We start from the raw sequence: 18778 nt of genomic DNA on the forward strand, positions 1-18778 counted from the left end.
GTGCATAGATCTCTTTGTATTGCTGATTTCATGTTTTTTAGATAAATACCCGGTATTTATATCTCTTCCAAAAGTGTGTGTGTCAGGAGTGGGGAAGAGGGGGAAAGAGACAGGGGTGTGCATACACACCACCTTGCCATATCATCTTCTGGCCAGTGGTTCCCCATTGATAATGGCAAATCCCTGGAGAATTTTGACAAGGGATCATGAATCTACATGTATTTGAAATAGTAAACTTAAAAAAATAAATCTCTGGCCAGCCTGGTGGCGTAGTGGTTAAGTTCGCATGTTCTGCTTTTGTGGCCCAGGATTCGCAGGTTCAGATCCTGGACAGGGACCTAGCACCACTTGTCAAGCGATGCTGTGGTAGCATCCCCACGTAAAATAGAGGAAGACTGGCACAGATGTTAGCTCAGGGACCATCTTCCTCAAGCAAAAAGAGGAAGCTTGGTAACAGATGTTAGCTCAGGGCCAATCTTCCTCATACATACACACACACACACACACACACAAAAACCTCATACATATATATACTAGTGTTTTTCAAATATAAGTAGATACTGTGTGGTTAATTAAATAAAGTTCATTTAAACATAACTACTCAACTCACAGTGTTAGATTATTTTGTATTTTCTCTATCTGTGGATCTGTTTTATATTCTTTTATGAGATGGTCAGGTGTGGCCACAAGAGAAGACACAGGAAAGACTCAGGAAAAAACAAAGTTTGTTACACTCACAGGTCCTAGAGACAGGAAGCATGGCACACCACACAGGGTTACATGAGAAAACACTAGGGTGGGTGGTCAGGAAGCAGAAGACAGGAGTGAGGAGACAGCATGAGGCCATGACCTTTGTTGGGGTTTCCCAGGGAAAGGTAAGGCAGGGCAGAGTGAACTGTTTAGGATTGGCTAATCTGAATAATTTTGGCGGGCTGTGGGCTATAGGAGTGATCCCTAGTTGCCTGGTACCTGGCCCTGGAATGGTTAAGGCCTCTTGAGATACAAGAGTGTGAGGTCTGGCTCTGTCTTGGACATGCTCCTGGCTGGTCCCTCTGCTATCTCTAAGAATTGGCTTGTCCTGGAGGGCGCAGTTTTTCCCCAGTCAGAAAGGTTTTTTAAGATGTCAAAATATTATAATATACAGATAATAATTTAAAAATAGATATGCACACACATGCATACATACGATACAGGATGTCAGAAGAATAACTCATCATGCCGGGGTGCGCAGACTATTTGACACTTGAGCTTAAATGCTGCGTATGCCAGCCATATGTGATTTCCTTAAAGAGTAAAATTGTGATTTAGACTCTGAACCACTTGGGCGAACGTTTGACTGGTTTAACACTGTTCAACACACGCCTGTTACTGATGCAGATGACAGGAACGGACTGTTACCACTGGGTAACGGCTGACAAACGTTTGAAAAGGGGAGCATTATGGTCGAACTTTTACTTAATGAATAAGTTAGAGGTTTGTTCTGTTTGTTTTTAATTCCATGACTATCTCGTATTGTAATTTAGAGAAGCTGGCAATTTAAATAGGAGCAAGGCTGATTAATGTCTGTAGAGAGGACAGCCTGTAGAAAGAATTTGAATTGTCTCTGATATGCCTGAATATATTATCCAAGCACTGGTTAAAAGGTGTTATGTGACTTTTAAAAGTTTGTAAATTTAGCTAATGACTCTTCTTTAGGGCTATGTCCGAGAATTGGATAAGAATTCACCTTGGTGACATTTCTTGATTATCTTGATGCATACCATAACTGTCTGTTTTAATTCTTACTATAACTTTGTGTCCAAGTACTTTCCCATTTTCCAGGTGGAGGAAACTGAGGCTTCTAGAATGTAACTTTTATCGGGTTAGGAAGAGTAGACCTCAGATTTGAATCTATGATCACTTGACCCAAAGCCTATGCTCCCCAGTGCTTAGTCACTTTTAAGAGGGTATTTGCATGAATTTCAGACTTAGAAGAATTCTAAACTTTAAGGAAAATTAAATAACAGTATTTTTTTTTATTGTGCTAAAATACACCTAACATAAAATTTACTATTGTAACCATTTTTAAATACACAATTCAGTGGCATTAAGTACATTCACAATGTTGTGCAACCATCATCACTGTCCGTTTCCTGAACTCTTTCATCATGTGACATAGAAACTGTGTACCCATTAAACAATAACTAGCTGGTAGTCCCTTCTTTCTCCAGCTTCTGGTAACCTCTATTCTACTTTTTGTCTCTATGCAGAAAATATTTCTTTACTTTTGTTGACGTTGGATAATATAAATTGTTTCACATTTTTTTGTAGTGTTGATTATAAATGCATTTCTTTTGAACAAGAAGTACCATGTACTTAAATGCAAATTAAGAGTTATTTTTGCCTTTTTAATTCTTTGTCTATTCTATTTTAAACAAAGCATTATAATTAGCATTATAATTATATATGCTAAGTACAGAAGCTTTCGTGTTCTCTTTATTAAATGTAAACAAATGGTGTTAAGAGAAAATAGTTTTTTTCTGAACCTTACTAAACTGCTTTTTATACATTGTTCTAGTTAGAGCTCCTTAAGGTAGCATTAATTAGTCTTAATTGCCTTTGCAGTTAACTTCATCAAAATGGTAACAAATCCAAAAGATGACAATCTTTTTGCCAGCCTGCATAAATTTGTATCATATTCTCCTAGCTAATGGTTGTCAAATTGCACTAGTTGATTCAAGCTATTTTTTTAAATAAGCATAGAATGTAGTTATTATTGCTCATTGTATCACATTAGTGTTAGTTACTGGGAGGTGCTCTGCACTGTGGCCAGCCTGCGCTTTGGTCTTTGGTTGTTCCGTATCCCCGTGAGGTTGTGGAAAACCCGGAGCTCAGGTTCATCCACTTTGCTTTGACCTTGCAGTGAGAGCCAGTTCCAGAACTCTGCTTATCTTTATGCCTTCCTGCCTTTACTTAGTTTTTGCCTGAGTATTCTGTATTTTCTTACCACCTCACAGGTTCATTTCAGTAGGTACTTTATCTTCCAGCATCTTCATTTGTTTTCAGTGGTAGGGTCCATTCTCTACCCTAGTCTGCTGTTGGATGTGATCTCAGAGACTCTACTAAACAGATTCATCTATATCACCTAGTAAATAATAATAATAGTAATAGGAAATGGGTTTTGTCTTGGTTAGCTGCAATTTATTCTTGGCTTCCTCTTTCAAATCAGTATCTGTTACAGAACTGGAGGAAGAGTTTTTAATATTATTTGCTGTTATCTTGCTTTCATCTTAAAAGGGAACTACATGAGCCTGGACTGGGGGGAGGAGCTGAACCAAAAGTTCTTTCTCTAGCCTAAGTCTGGAAGAAAGTTGAAGCCCTAAAAGGAAGTTCAGTTTGAGATTTGTTGAGCAGTGGCCTTCTTGTCAATTGCTTTTTTTTTATTGTATTCAAAGCTGTTTCTTACTGACTTTAACAGTTACTGAGGTTTAAGAGGGAAAGGAATGTTATATGTATATATGTGTGAGAGAGAAAACAGGTAGCATCGGGGGCGTGCTAGTGAGTGTGAATAGGGACCATTTGTGAATTTTGACCTTTTGCCCTTCCTCCCGGTCCTCTCCTGTTGTGAGCCTCAAGATTTTGGTTTTAACCGTCTTCTCTTATCTCCTTGGGTAGTCTTACTCACCGTATGGTTTTGATTAGTAGAGGGTTTCCCTGAAATCCCTCTCTCCAGCCCACCTCTCCTTCAAGCCCTTGAGGCTCACGAGCCCAGCCCCTGAGTCAACACTTGCACTCAGTTGTCCCTGGGGCACTTAACGCTCTCCTGAAACATGAGAGCAAGTCAGTCTCTTGAATCCCATCAGTTTTCTCTCTTTTCATGACCACTACCCTAACCTAGGCCATCATCTCGTTCTGGATTGAGACAGTAGCCTTCTTACAGATCTCTTGAAGACTGAAGTCTTCCACTGTGTTAATCCGTTTCACACACTGGGACCCAAAGTATTTTTTCCAAAACATAATTTATGCATCACTCTCGTAAATAAAACCTCTTAGTGGTTTCCTTTTGTCCCTTGTATCGAATTCAGACTCCTTAGTATTGTTGACAAAGTCGTTATTACTTCTCTAGTCTCAACCCCCTCACCACTCCCAACTTCGCTTTACACTCTAACTGTATTAAATTTCCTTTGTGGGTGGGAGGGGATAGATTTTGCTCCTGTTTTTGAAATTCAGCTTTACTGAGGTGTAATTTATATACAGTTTGATAAGTTTTAAGAGGTGTACAGCCATGCAACTAATACCCCGATCAAGATACTGTACTCTTCAGTCATCCCAAAAAGTTCCCTTGGGTCCTTTTGTAGTCAGTTGCCCCTAGCCCCTGGCCCAGACAACCGCTATTGATTAGTTTTGCCCATTCTAGAACCTCATGTAAATAGAATCATACAGAAAATACTGTTTTTCCTGATTTTTTTCACTTAGCAGTGTTTTCTGAGATTTATCCATTTCTTTGCATGTATCAGTAGTTTGTTTCATTTTATTGATGAGTAGTATTCCATTGTATGGATATACCACAGTTCATTTATCCATTTACAAATTGATGGATACTTGTGTTGTTACCAGCTTGACTGTTATAAAGCTGCTACAAATATTCATGTTTAGGTCATTTTTTGGACGTGTTTCTTTTGTAAAGAGTTAGTTCTAATTATTCTTCATCCTTGTCAACACTAGATATTGTCACTCTTTTTAATTTTAGCCATTCTCATGGGTATGTAGCAGTATCTTTTTGTGGCTTTAATTTTCATTTCTCTGATGATTAAATGTGTTGAGCATCTTTTCATGTGTGTATTAGCTATTTGTATGTCTTCTATTATGACTTGTCTGTTCAAATATTTAGTGTATTTTTGTGTGTGTATGTGAGGAAGATTAACCTTGAGCTAATATCTGCTGCCAATCCTCCTCTTTTTGCTGAGGAAGACTGGCCCTGAGCTAACATCTATGCCCATCCTCCTCTATTTTATATGTGGGATGCCTGCCATACCATGGCTTGATAAGTGGGGTGTGGATCTGTGCCTGGGACCTGAACAGGCAAACACCAGGCTGCCGAAGTGGAGTTCGCAAATGCAACTGCTGCACCACTGGACTGGCCCCTAGCCTATATTTCTATTTGAATTTTTTGGTCTTTTTCTCAATTTATGAATTTTTAATATGTGTATAATATATTCTGGATACAAGTCCTTTGTCAGATTTATGTATTGCAAATATTTTCTTAGAATCTGTGATTTGCTTTTTCGTAACTTAACGCTGTCTTTCAAAGAGCAGAAGTTTTTAATTGTAATCAAGTCCAATTAACATATTTTTTCTTTTATGATAAGTGTTTTTGTATCTAGAAATCTTAACCCAAGATAATGAATATATTCTCATACTTAGAAATTTTATTATTTTGGCCTTTATGTTCAGGTTTATGATCTATGTTAATTTTTTGTAGAGGTACAATTGCATGTTGAAGTTCATTTTTTTAATGTTTACATAGTTTTTCCAGTACCATTGTTGAAAAGACTGCACTTTCCCTTGAATTACTTCGGCGCCTTCGTCAGACATTAATTGACTATGTAAGCGTGGGTCTGTTTCTGAGCTCTCTCTTCAATTCTGTGGATCTCTGTCTGCCGTGGCGTAAATGCCGCTGTCTGGAGTACTGGGGCTTCATGGTAAGGCTTAGAATCAGGCAGTCTAAGTCCTCCAATCTTGTTGTTTCCCCTCCCCCTCAAAATTTTGTGTATTCTAGGTCTTTCATGTTTCCATATAAATTCTAGGATTAACCTGTCAATTTCTACAAAATATGCTGTAACTTTAATTGGGATTGCATTGAATTTGTAGATTAATTTGGGGAAAATTGACAACAACATTAAGCCTTCCAATCCATAAACATGTGCATTAAATTTCCAGGGCTGCCAAAACAAACTGTCACAAACTGGGTGGCTTAAAGCAACAGAAATTTGTTCTCTCACAGTTCTGAGGCCAGAAGTCAGAAATTAAGGTTCATGTTCTCTGGAAGGGCTGTGTTCTCTAAAGGCTCTAGGAGAGGAATCCTTCCTTGTCTGTTCTAGCTTCTGGTGGTTGCTGGACATCCTTGGGTTGTAGCTGCATCACTCTGCTCACTGCCTCCATCTTCACAGGGCCTTCTTCCCCGTGTGGTTGTGTGTCTGTGTCTAACTTTCCCTTTTCTTATAAGAACACAAGTTATAGTGGATTTAGAGCCCATTCTAACCCGGTAGGCCCTCACCTTAACTTGATTACATGTACCAAGAACCTATTTCCAAATAAGGTCACATTCACAGGTGTTGGGGGTTAGGACTTCGACATCTTTTTTTTTTTTTTTTAGGAAGATTAGCTCTGAGCTAACATCTGCTGCCAATCCTCTTTTTTTGCTGAGGAAGACTGACCCTGAGCTAACATCCATGCCCATCTTCCTCTACTTTATATGTGGGACGCCTACCACAGCATGGCTTGACAAGCGGTGCCATGTCCTCACCCAGGATCTGAACTGGCAAACCTTGGGCAGCTGAAGCAGAACATGTGAACTTAACTGCTGCGCCACTGGGCCAGCCCCTTGATATATCTTTTGTGGAACATAATTCAATCCCATAACAACGTGGAATTTCTCCATTTATTTAGGTCTTTAATTTGTCTCAAAAATGTGTTATTATACATTGTACAGATCTTGCACATATTTGATAAGATTTGTCCCTAAGTATTTCATGTTTGTGGATCCTACTGAAAATAGTGTTTTTAAATTTTATTTTCCAATCATTTTTTTACTGGTATATAGAAATACAGTTGATTTTTGTACATTGGCTTTTTGTTCTGTGACCTTGCTAAATTTTATTGGTTCTATTAGTTCTTTTGTAAAGTCTTTAGGATTTTCTACATAGACAATCATATTATCTGCAGATAAAGACAGTTTTTCTTTTTCCTTTCTAATTTGTATGCCTTATGCTTCTTTTTCTTGCCTTTATGCATTGGCTCTGATTTTAAATACCATGTTGAAATGGTAAACCGGATATCCTTGTCTTGTTCATGAACTTAGGGCAAAAGCATTGAGTTTTTTATTAAGTATGATAACCACTGTAGATTTTTCATAGATGTCTTTTATCAGCTGAGAAGGTTCCTTCTATTCCTAGTTTAGTAAGACTGTTTATCACAAATGGGTATTGAATTATGTTAAATGCTTTTTCATATTAATTGAAATGATTATATGATTTTTTCCTCTTAGTCTATTAATATGTTGAATTACATTTATTTTTTTGAACATTAAACCAATTTTGGATTCTTAGGATAATCTCTACTTAGTCATGATGTTTTTCCTTTTTAGATTTTTTGGAGTTGATTTACTAATATTTTCTTTAAAAAATTATGTCTGTGTATGAGGGATTTGGTCTATGGTTTCCTTTACTTGTAATGTCTGTGTCTGATATTGGTATTAGATGGTTTTTGGCAGTTTTATTGTGATGTATTTTGGTGTGGTTTTCTTTGTGTTTCTCCTCTTTGGGGGTTCATTGAGCTTCTTTGACATATCTATTGATAGTTAGCATCAAATTTGGAAAATGGTTTAGGCAGTTTCTCTTGATTTCTTCTTCTACAATGTTTAGTTTGCTGTTAAGCCCAACTGTGACATTTTCATTTTACATATTGTATTTTTCAGCTATAAGTGATCCACTTTTTAAAAAAAGTTTCAATTTCTTTTTTTCATAGTATGCATAGTTTCCTCTAAATCTTTACAATAACATTTAAAAGTCCTTATCTACTGATTCCATTGTCTGATCACTTCTGGGTTTGTTTTTATTTTCCATTTTTCCCACCTGGTTTGGGGTCACATTTTCTTGTTTATTCTCCTAATTTGTAGTTTTTGATTTGTCATACTTAAAAGAGTGTTGAGTTTTGATCTGGCAGGCAATTTAGTTATAGATCAGCCTGATTCTTTTAAGCTCATTATAAGCTTTCTTAGTGTGGGTCCAGACAGTGCTGTCCGGTAGAACTTTCTGCATAGATGGGCTACTTTTGCCCTTTTCCTAAAGTATGGCATTTCTGGGGTCTCGATGGAATGTCTCAGGTGTTCTGTGAGAGCTCTTTGCTGTGGTTGCTTCTGACTCAGATGTCTCCCAACTCCACTGTGGTTGTTCTTTCCTTGGTAATTGTTCTTTTCCCAGCTTCATGGAATCTCATCCTACGTATGCCTGGCTTAGTGTCAGCTAGAGACTCAAGGGCACCCACTTTTGGACTTTTGGAGCTGTTATGTTTACAGCTCTTTCTCTGATACTCAGCCCTGCAAATTCCAAGTGCCTCAGCCTCCCTGAACTCCAGTCTGTGTCCTTAGCTTTGTGAGACTGCTGTGCTATGCTTCTGGGTTTGGTAATTGCCTTCAAGAAGAAACCTGGGCAACCATAGGGCTCACCTTGTTTTTTGTTTTCTCTTCTCTCAGGAGTCAAAGTCCTGTGCTACTTATTGTCTGACATTTGAAAACAATGTCTCATATGTTTGGTATAAAAAGCCTTGCTGTCTAGTTATTCATGGTGGGAGGACTAGTCCAGTACTAGTTACCCTGTCATTTATTGAACCTTGTTTATATTTTTAGTTGGCCTTGATTTTGCTTCCCTCTGCTATTTGCACACACTGCTTTTTTGCCTGGAACTCTCTTCTCTACCTTTTGTGTGACAAACTCTTATGCATCATTTAAGAGACGAATTACATGTCCGTTTTTCCAGTGGTCTTCCTGATACTACCCATTCCTGGGCTAGGTGTCATACTTGGTACTCAGAGCATCTTAACATTTGTTTGTATTGTAATTTCATGTGATTGTGATTGACTGTAGCCACCACGACAGTCTGAGCTATGTGAGGGCGAGGGCTGTGGCTCAGTTGTATTATATCCCTCATGCCTAACACGGTGGAAATCTCAAAATCTCTTTCTGTCTTTTCTCTCTCCTTTGCAATACTATATGTGGATGTGAAATAGTGCTGTTCACTTCATTGTGCCTCAAGTACACTTCAGAAATTCTTGGTGCTTCTACTCTGATTGATTTGGAGAGGGGAGCAATTATTGACAGTTACCATCCTTATTTTGAAGTTTTCTTTTTAGATTTGTCCAATCTCTGGAGAGATTAGTATTTTTCTTCTTTGGTATCTATGTTATAAATATTTTGATATATGTTTACTCACAAGTAGTGGTTTGTTCATAATGTTATTTTTAGAAGTAAAGTTTTTTTTCCCGACCTACAAATAGTTCTCATTAAAAAAGTATCTTTTAAGATAAATGCCAGTAACCACCAGTTCTAATAGCCTTGAGGAAGGCAGGATGGCTAGGAGTGTGGGGTGTGGTGGTGGATGCATTTCCCGTTGAGAAGCCTTTAATAACAGTAGCTTTCTTCGAAAGCCTTTGATTATGAAATTGAGTCAATTATAGTATTGTGGAATCTTAGAATTGGCAGAGACCGTGAAGGTCGGTTGTTCTAGCCAGCCCCACGACCTCCTTGACAGAGGCGAATTTGAGGCAGTTCCTTTCAATTTACATGGCTCTAATTGTAGAAAGTTCTTAGACAGTAATATTGAGTCAAATTCTATTTTTCATAAACTTCTGCCCCTTGGTCCTACTTCCACCTTCTGTCATTTCACAGAATAGAGCCGAACCCCTTTGGTTATTTTATCTTACAGCAGTTTAACACATTCTGTCCTTCTTTTTATTTCTTTGCTTGAAGTATCTCAGTTTGTAAAACTGTTCTTTATATATTATCCTTATCTGCATTTAAAAATGTCATGTATGTATGCATCTTCCAGTGTAATAGTCAAAACTGAGCTTGGTCTTATAAATGTGGCCTGTATTAAGAATAGTGAAGGATTCTTATCTGGATATTATCAGTGCCTCCTAAAATTGCCTTTTCTTATTGTCTCTTATTAACTTAGAGTTTAAACATTCTGGCCTTTTCTCTTTTTTTTAAAGGAAACTTTGTAAACCCATTTTCATTGTTCTACACACATGCCGTTTATTTTATATAAAACTGTGGGCTTTATTCTTTATTTAAGTTATTTTGTTATTAAGCATGCTGTTTTCCTGTTTGTGTTTTATATGCAGATTTGATATGCATTTGTCTGATCTGCACCCCAATAAATAAACTGTGGAACGAGACAAGGTCAAATGCAGCGTTCTGTTAGTTACCTCTAAAAATCTTCCACTAGTTTAATATCAAGTATTAATCTCTGGGTATCTGGGTAGTTTGGTTCAGTCAGCCAGGGTCTACCTGCCTGTAGTGTGGGGCTCACGTTGCTGTCTTGATCCTAAGGGTGCCACCAGAGACATTGTGTGCAGCCTTGCCAGAGTTAAGGTGTCCTGTGTCGGTGACATTCTCCTGGTCTAATAAACGAGTATAGCCTTACACTTACATTATCCACATTGTATGCCCTTTTCTAAGTCCAAATTCTACGCTTGTGGAATCTATACCACTGGGTTTTTTTTCCTTCTGAAAATTGTGACCCTTTCTACTTTTCCATAATTTTTAAAATACTATGAACAATGGTTCGATAAGCAAATCTGTAAGTTCTTTTAATATCATAAAATGTAGTTTTGTGGACCAGAATACTTGAGTGTTTGTAGAATGTCATGGTGTTTTTATTGCCTCCTTCATACCGTGACTAGTCACAAGTCTGTTGCCGTCATGTACAGGCATACTATATAACAGAAAACTTACTTCAGAACTCTGCCAGTGTGGCACAGAGGTCTTAATTAACTGGTAAAATGTCATGTTACCACAGTTTTAAAATAATTTTTGTTAGTTATCAAAACTTCCTTGTTTTGTCAGGTTCATAGCTCTTGAAATTCATACCATTTGAAAAATAGTAAGTCCTGATATGTATATTTTAGGAAAAGAAAGAAAAAGCACACCCTAATTTATTATTTGTTAATAAAATTGACTAGAATTCAAAATGATAAAAGCACATTTGGGGGGTTTTGACTGCAGTATTCACATTTTTCTATTACAAATTTGGTTATACTTTTCTACAGACACTAAATTTGTGTAAAGAACTCTGGGATAGGCTATTTCTGTCAACGAGATTCCAAAATTATAGACACTGATGTCAATGCAGATGAGGTTAGTCTAATTTGGTCAAGAGAGGGACATGCTGAGTCTCTATATGGATAGCTAAAGGCTATTGCCAAGATTGACAGGTGTCCTGTGGGTGGCAGAGAGCCCTAGGGATAAAATTTGCACTTGGATTGCTGCTCTGAGACACAATGATCAAAGTCATATCTTTTCTTTCTATTGATCACACTCCTAAAATAGTGAGATCTGCCTTTAATACTTTAATTAAGATATTAGTTTTATAAGCCCCAGAAAGGTAAGAAGTTTTATACTTTCTTTTTATTGTATCAAGTTATTTTTTTTAAAGTTTAGTTGTATCCCATGCATTAATTTTTCTCGTATAATCAAGTGATTTTTTTTGTTACCCTGCCATGTTTTACTAAGGCTTGGAGACAGGTAGGAAATGTTAATGTGAAAGAATACATGAGTGTACAAGAGGCAGCTATTTCTTTGTGGAATAATAAATTACATGATTTGATCTGGAAAGACTGATTTTTAGGAGAATTTTCTAAGAAATAAATATATATTATAAAGAAGTGTTCATATTAATTTGATCACAGCTGTTGGATTTTTTTTTAACCTTACTGAATTTTTGTTTTTGCTGAGAAATATCAGCCCTGAGCTAACATCTGTTTCCAGCCTTCCTCTTTTTTTTTTTTTTTTTTTTTTACTTGAGGAAGATTAGCCCTGATCTAACATCTGTGCCAGTCTTCCTGCACTTTATATGTGGGTTGCCTCCTCAGCATGGCTGACGAACGATGTAGGTCTGCGCCTGGGATCCAAACCCACAAACTCGAGCCACTGAAGTGGAGCGTGCCAAACTCAAGCACTGCACCATGGGGCTGGCCCCTGAAATTCTTTATTATTAAGAGAGGCCTTGTAACTTATCAAGATAAATTAGTAGTAAATATTTCATATCTCAAAATAAGAAAAAGTTATAAAGCCATTAAGTTCATGCCATTAAGAAAATTGTATACTGTTTTAAGAAAAATATATTCCTTGAGATTTTTGTAAGATTTGAGTGATGTAAATCTGTTATTAGCAAGGAAGGATCTATGATTTTAGACCTAAACTCAATAGCTATTTATATTCAAATAGGAAATTTTCTCATCTGGGAGGGCTGTGTCTTGATTGTCTCTATTTCAGTGCCAGACATACAGTTGAAATTTAAGAAGAGGATGCTGGGGGAACCATTTTAGGGAGCCAACCTGTTCACTCGTGTTAGAAATGACAGCCACGACCACAGCCCTCGGGCTCAGAAGAGGTCTCTCGGGGCACTGGGCAGGTGCAGCGCAGGTTCCCTTCATGGGCCGTTGCAATTTCGGTGAAGCTCGAAGTTGAAGCAGCACCAGGGTGGTTAGATCATTATCATTCTTAAGTCTTAAATATTCTGATTCGTAAATAAAATTTATTGAGAGCCTACTATGAACAAGCTAGGTATTCTTTTATAGATGTTATTTAACTCCTGTGAAGGGGAGGAAAATAAGGCCCAGAGAGGTGGTGACTTGTCTGGCAGCAGTCAGCTGTTAGCAGTAAGGCTGGGAAATAAACCCAGTGTCTTGACTCCAAACGCAGGGGAGTTTTGAGATGGTGGAAATAATCTTAACAGAAATTCATTTAAATGAGAGAACTTTGGGGACTGCCTTTCTTACTGTCTTTTTTTCTGTCTGTCTCAATTCTGATTTTTTTCCCCATCTTCTACTGTTCAATTCTTCTCTTTTAGGCTAAAAGAAAGTGCAGATTCTTGAGCTCACCATTAACCAAAAAGACATTTATAAAAATATTTAAGTACCAAAAATAAGATCATTGGTATTTGCTTCTCGAAACTTGGCTTTTAAGCAGCTGATTGGAAGGGAACTGTGAAGTATTCCTGGGCTAAGAATTGTGGTAATGGGCTGATTTGGAGTGTGCAAGCCAGGCCAGAGCAGCAGATATGACCTCGTTTTAGCCACTAGTCCAGGCCACACAGCCCCTTACTGATGACCACCAGCATTTCCCCTGAGAACTGGGCTAATATACATTCTGCTGCTCTGTCCTAATCCCGGGCATCCTTTGAGTTTGGTTACTGGAACCTTTCTGGAATGCAGAGAGTAATCGAAGACGCTGACGACCTCGTGTCACACGTGGTTTCATGACGGAATTAAAAAGTTATCTCTATTTTTGTGAAGATTAGCATTACAGTTTGTTAGTTCAGTCATAAGAAGGGATGTATATAATGTAGAAAGTGTAGAGAGAAATTTATGGCCATGTGTTATGAATGGCTTCAGTTTGGGAAAATTTTGATTTAGACCTGTGAATTTAATTTATGCTTTATTTTGACAGGTCTAGAATTAACTTTTCTTTTAAATAAGCTCTTTGTACTGAAGATTGGACAATGAAAATAGCATTAGTATTTGAACTATTTGGTCTGTTTTCAAATATTTTAGAACCATCATTTGTGTACCGTTGACATGCAGATGACTTTGTCCACTCATGAGCTGCAGTGCATGACACAGTGCTGTCACAGCTAAAGTTAAACTTCTTCAGGTTGGCATTAGCTTTTAGGATGAAGATGAAATACCTTCACAGGCCCTCGGCTCTGGCTCTCCCATTTCTGCCTTCTAGCCTCCCCTGGTCTTCCCATTGCTTCTACTTACCCTACTTGCAGATCGTTTTTCCTGTCCTCTTTGTGTTCTTGCCCCTTCATTTCAGTTCCAGGACATTTCAGGGACTCTGGGAAGAAGTCCTTCACCTCTTAATGAGGTCAGAACTAGGCTTTGTTGGCAGGTCCTATCTCAGCTTCATTGTACTTCTTACAGTCGCAATTTTGTATTTATTTGCAGACTTTGTTTTGTGTAGACTCTGACTAAACGGTAAGCTTCACAAGGGCAGGAGCCATGTCTGGTTTTATGCAGTGATTATGCCCCTGGCATCTAGCCCTGGGCCTGGTACAAAGTAGCAGCTTCATAAATATTTGCTGAATACTTGAATACAAGTTTCATGAAAGGGTTTAATACTCCCTGCAGCCTGCTGGCTGCTGTGAGAGATGACGAAGATGGATGAACCTAGGCCCGCTTTGCTATTAGAGAGCCAAGAGAAGAATGAGACATGTACCAAAAATATTGTAATATAAGCTAGACTGCAGTTAGGGCTTGGAAATAATATGCTTTTAATTGCTTGAAAATGCGCTTTAGACTGGCCTTTGTCAATAAATCCAAAATGAGTGAATTATAATTTTAAATGGCACAGACAATATTTATGAAAGCCTCTAACGTTCATAAAGTTACCCTAACTCTAATGGAAATAAAAAGTTGAAGAAATTCACTGTTAAAAGTTGAAAAGATAGGATAAAATGCATTAATATTTTTGAACACCAAGACTTTACACCTGTAAAGCTGGTCTATGTTAAAGAAATTGTTAGTACTGCCAAATATTTTTTGAAAGTTGTTTCAAAGCACTCTGTTAGCATTAAGATTGTAGAAGTGTTTGGGGCTAGCCTGAGACCTCCTTCATATACGGTTTGGAAGACTGTCAGGGTAGCCCTCACTAAGGTATTTTTCCTTTCCTCTTCCCACATTGTTTACGCTGTTCTACCCAACCCTGGCTGTGGCAGAAAGCCCGCGCTGGGTAAGAAGGCTGGCTGGCAGCGCATTCTCAGAGCAGTCAGGTGATTGTTGTTTGAAGGCAGCTGCTTGAGGTTCAAGGCAGTCAGTGTCCCCTCTCTTCTGCCTCGGGACAGCTGGTTGTTTTCAAACGCCTAGCAAGTCTTCCATGCTCATTGCTCGCTGGGAGAGGAGGGAGATTATGCAGCGGGCTTTCGATTGATCCAATGGGAATTACATTGATCTGGTGCCTAGCCTTGGTTCTTATCAAGTGGCTCGCCTCTAAGGTAGGCCATCTTTATTTTTAGGATTGTGACATGAGTCATTAGTCTTTGTATTTGGTAGAATGAAATTGCTAGTTGAATTTCTTCTTCTTTTGCTTCAGTTTTTATTTCTCTGATTAAAAGGTATGAGTTTTACCGGTCAGCCGAAAAGCTAAAAATTACTGCATATAATTTTTCTTCTTCTCCCACCTTGTTCCTCCTTAGGGGCTTTTTATGGTATCATTCCCTGGTATCAAAGTAGCTTTCCTCAGTATCATTCCCTTCAGAAAGTTTTTATGATTAAAGAATTTCACTTTTAAGTTATAAAATTATTAAATAATTTAGACTTTAGTATACATGTTTTAAGCGTTCTCTTTTGGAGATAAAGAATTCACTATATATTTAAAGTATAATTATTGAGGAAGTCTAAACAACTATAAACTTTTTAAAAACTAAATACCATTTTCTATCATGTTCTCTTTTAAGGTCTTGCTGCTGCTAAAATGTATGCCTTACTTACAAGATACGGAAAAATGTACGATTATTATATAGCTGTTGTTTTCGAAGTTGAATTCTAAACATCAGGTTGTGAAATGCTTGGTAAACGTTAGCCATTTGCCATCTGGACGAGAGTCTTAAGCTAAAGTAGGAAATATTTAAGATTATACTATTTGAAATTATTATTCTATACTTGTATAAAAATGATTATATGTTTCATCCACCATGCAGCTTTTTTGTTCCTGTATTAAGAAATGGAAGAGTATTAATTTAAAATTTATAAGGTCATCACTATTTGCTAAGCAACACAAAGCTTTTATAAAGTTAAATTTCTTTTTCAAGCAAGATATTAATCCCTGATTATTTTTTTTTGCATTTAAGCATAATTGTCTCTTACTTGAGGTGGTCCTGTTTCTTAGTGAATATGATTGAAGAATTTTCTTAAAGAAAAACAATGTACTCAAATTTTAAAAACTTTTATGTTTTATAAGTTAAGAATTAATTTTGTTGCACTGACAGCTATTAACTTACTGTTTTTAAAGGATTAGCTTGCCAAGTTATTGAATGAAGGTCAAGTTAACATTAATAATGGAGTAGTTGAATTTTGGTTGTTTTCAGAGATTTTTTTCCACCAAAAAATTTAAATTGTTTTTAAACAAGAAGAATGCTAATATTTTAAGCTGGTGATTTAAAAAAAAATTATATTGTTTTCCTAGGGAGGAAGGATGGGAAGGATACTACTGTCAGTGGCTCAATGCAGTATGTGAATAGGCACGCACACGCAAGCATACTTTCCCAGCATACGTAAGATGAATATACTCTGAAAAAGCTCATTTTGCTGCATCAGAGAAAACTGCTTTCAGAACTTTGGGCTTCATCTTTTGTAGTATGTTACTATTTTTCGGTAATGTTACCAAAAAATTTATTTAGTGCTACTGTGTTTAAGCCCTTGGACCATCAGTTTACTGATTCACAAAATGGGGCCAGTAAAACCTACCTTGTTAGAGGTCTTGTGCGGATTAAGTGCGACTTTGTGTGAAAGCACCTGGAGCATTTCCTGGCATAGAGTAGGAGCTCAGCGACTATTAGTTAATATCTTATTACTTTTACCATGTAAGGGAAATACACATGCTTTTGCACAATGGATCATTTTAGAGGAAAACTTAAACAACAGCACTTAAAATATCTTTGCTCAGTTTTAAGACATGTCTGTGTCTAAAAGTTATGTATTATTTGTGTGATATCGGGAACAACTTTGACGCCTTTTGTCATTTGCCTTGTAAGTGAAAGCTTTTGTGGAAGAATGATTCACCCTGATTCAGGGTGAGTGACTGTCTTACCAGGGCACTCACAACTCCTGTGAGTGTGGCACTGGGTCCTTTGGAACCTTACAGTTCAACTTGTTTGTGCTGCGGCTGTCAGTTTCTGGTCAGCCCAGCCTCGCCCATGTTTTGACCTATGCTAGTTTGCTTTACAAGCTGTTTCCAGGATGGCTAAATTAGAAAAGTCACGAGTGGAAGCTTCTCAGTTATTTCCATTCACTGGTGAGGTGAGGTGGGAATGTGGAACATAGCTCAGTGTTTTATGACTGACAGCATGATGCAAGGTTTTGATTTAATTTGTTTTATTATTTCTATTAAAAATAGAATTTTACTAATATATGGCTTTTTAAATGATAATCTTTTAAAAATATGTTAAGAGATGTCCATGCTAAGTCTATGCTGCGGTGTTGGCATATAAACCACAGATAATTATTTTTTAAAATAACGTAATTCTAACATGGAAATCAAAAAATCAAGTGTTTATCATTACAGTTCATAGTTTATAGTGTATTTTCCCAAAATGAGTTACTTCAGACTATTCTCCCTAGATTGTTTATTGAGAGAATTTAATAATAATAATTTTAATCTTGGTCTGTGAGGAGATAGATGAACAAATTATCACTCAGTATGTATTTGTTGATGGGTTCCAGATATATATTTTAAAGTTCACTCTTTAAAAAATGTTTTTGGTCTCATTTGGATTTATTTCATGAGTTGAGTCTTGTAGTTTAGTATTGCATTTAAGTTAAGTATTTATGGGCCAGACTTACTTAAATTAGTAATGAATAGAATATTCATAAATAGAATATTGAATATTTTGCACATCCCTACTTAATTTAATATATGTTTAAAATTGAGTTCTACCCTTTTTGCCAGGTTTTCATGATTAGCTAATACAAACCCTACCATTTTAATAGCTAAATCAGTGCCTTTATAAATGTCTAAAATGACTGCCTTAAAATAAATTTGGTATGTTATAGTTATAAATTAGATTATGTTCGTTACCTAGTTTTTTGTTGTATTTTTTGGTGAGGAAGACTAGCCCTGAGCTAACACCTGTTCCGGTCTTCCTCTATTTTGTATGTGGGTCACCACCACAGCACTGCTGATGAGTGGTGTAGTTCTGTGCCTGGGATCCAAACTCGTGAACCTGGGCCACCGAAGCAGGGTGTGTTGAATTTAACCACTATACCTGGGGCTGGCCCTTCAAAAATGTATTTTAAAATCTGCTCTCTTTCAGTGGCACCCTGTTTTTTGTTTTATGGATTTAATGTCTTCTCATTTTCTTTGAGTACACTGATTACATTTTTTTAAAAAATTTTCTTATTTCTTGCTGGCCTCTGGGTCGTTTGGTTTTTCATTTTGTTCCATTTATTTCCAGCTAGTGGGTTTCTTCAAATATCTGATGATTCTTCTCTTCTTATTCATTCATGTTTAAGTGAAGGGGATAGTAAAGTAGTTGGGGCATATCTGTTCTTCTGTTTACCTCTGCAGAAGATGTCTGCCCACGTGGGCTTGTCTAACTTAGTCCGGCCGATTAAATTTCCACCTTCTGTGTGTTCTCACTCTGTATTCACTTTTATGGTAGTGCTTGACTATAGTATTATAATTGTCTTTCTCACAACTAGAGATTTCAAGAGCAGATGCCATATCTACTTTCATTTTGTATATCTAACTTCTCTTGCACAGTGTTTCACAAATAATAATAAGCACGTTTGTTGACTTGAATTTTATATCACATTTAATTGTCATGCATTAAAAATGTGTGTATTTTTTTTCTAGAGGCGTGGAGCTATTTCCTATGACAGTTCTGATCAGACTGCATTGTACATTCGTATGCTAGGTAAGCCTTATTTGTTTTGTACCAATATCAGTTAATTTTGTTACTATCTTCTGTTATTTGATATTGAGATATCTTTCATTATGTAGCTTTTCATTGGGGTTTGCAGCAGAAATAATCTATTACTTTGAAGTTTAGAGTCTAGAAACCAATATTGAATGTGATGTGAA

The 18778-nt window shown here is 37.0% G+C and overlaps 1 protein-coding gene across 8 annotated transcripts in view; it reads left to right on the top strand.

The window, feature by feature from the left end:
- Window positions 1–18778, top strand: part of PDE7A (phosphodiesterase 7A) — a 123771-nt gene that overhangs the window by 48307 nt on the left and 56686 nt on the right. For 6 of the 8 annotated variants that reach the window (XR_002810278.2, XR_002810277.2, XM_070222206.1 and 3 more), the window contains one exon: window positions 18551–18611. Coding sequence is in view for 5 of the 8 variants with exons in the window: in XM_070222206.1 (XP_070078307.1) it covers window positions 18551–18611 (61 nt within the window). In the remaining 3 variants the exon portion in view is untranslated. Of the gene's footprint in view, window positions 1–14739; window positions 14973–18550; window positions 18612–18778 lie in introns of those variants that run through there. The other 2 variants (XR_011421571.1, XM_001915539.6) reach the window with 1 other exon arrangement.

This window comes from Equus caballus, chromosome 9 (assembly GCF_041296265.1).
Source record: "Equus caballus isolate H_3958 breed thoroughbred chromosome 9, TB-T2T, whole genome shotgun sequence".
In the NCBI taxonomy this organism is placed as follows: Eukaryota; Metazoa; Chordata; class Mammalia; order Perissodactyla; family Equidae; genus Equus; species Equus caballus.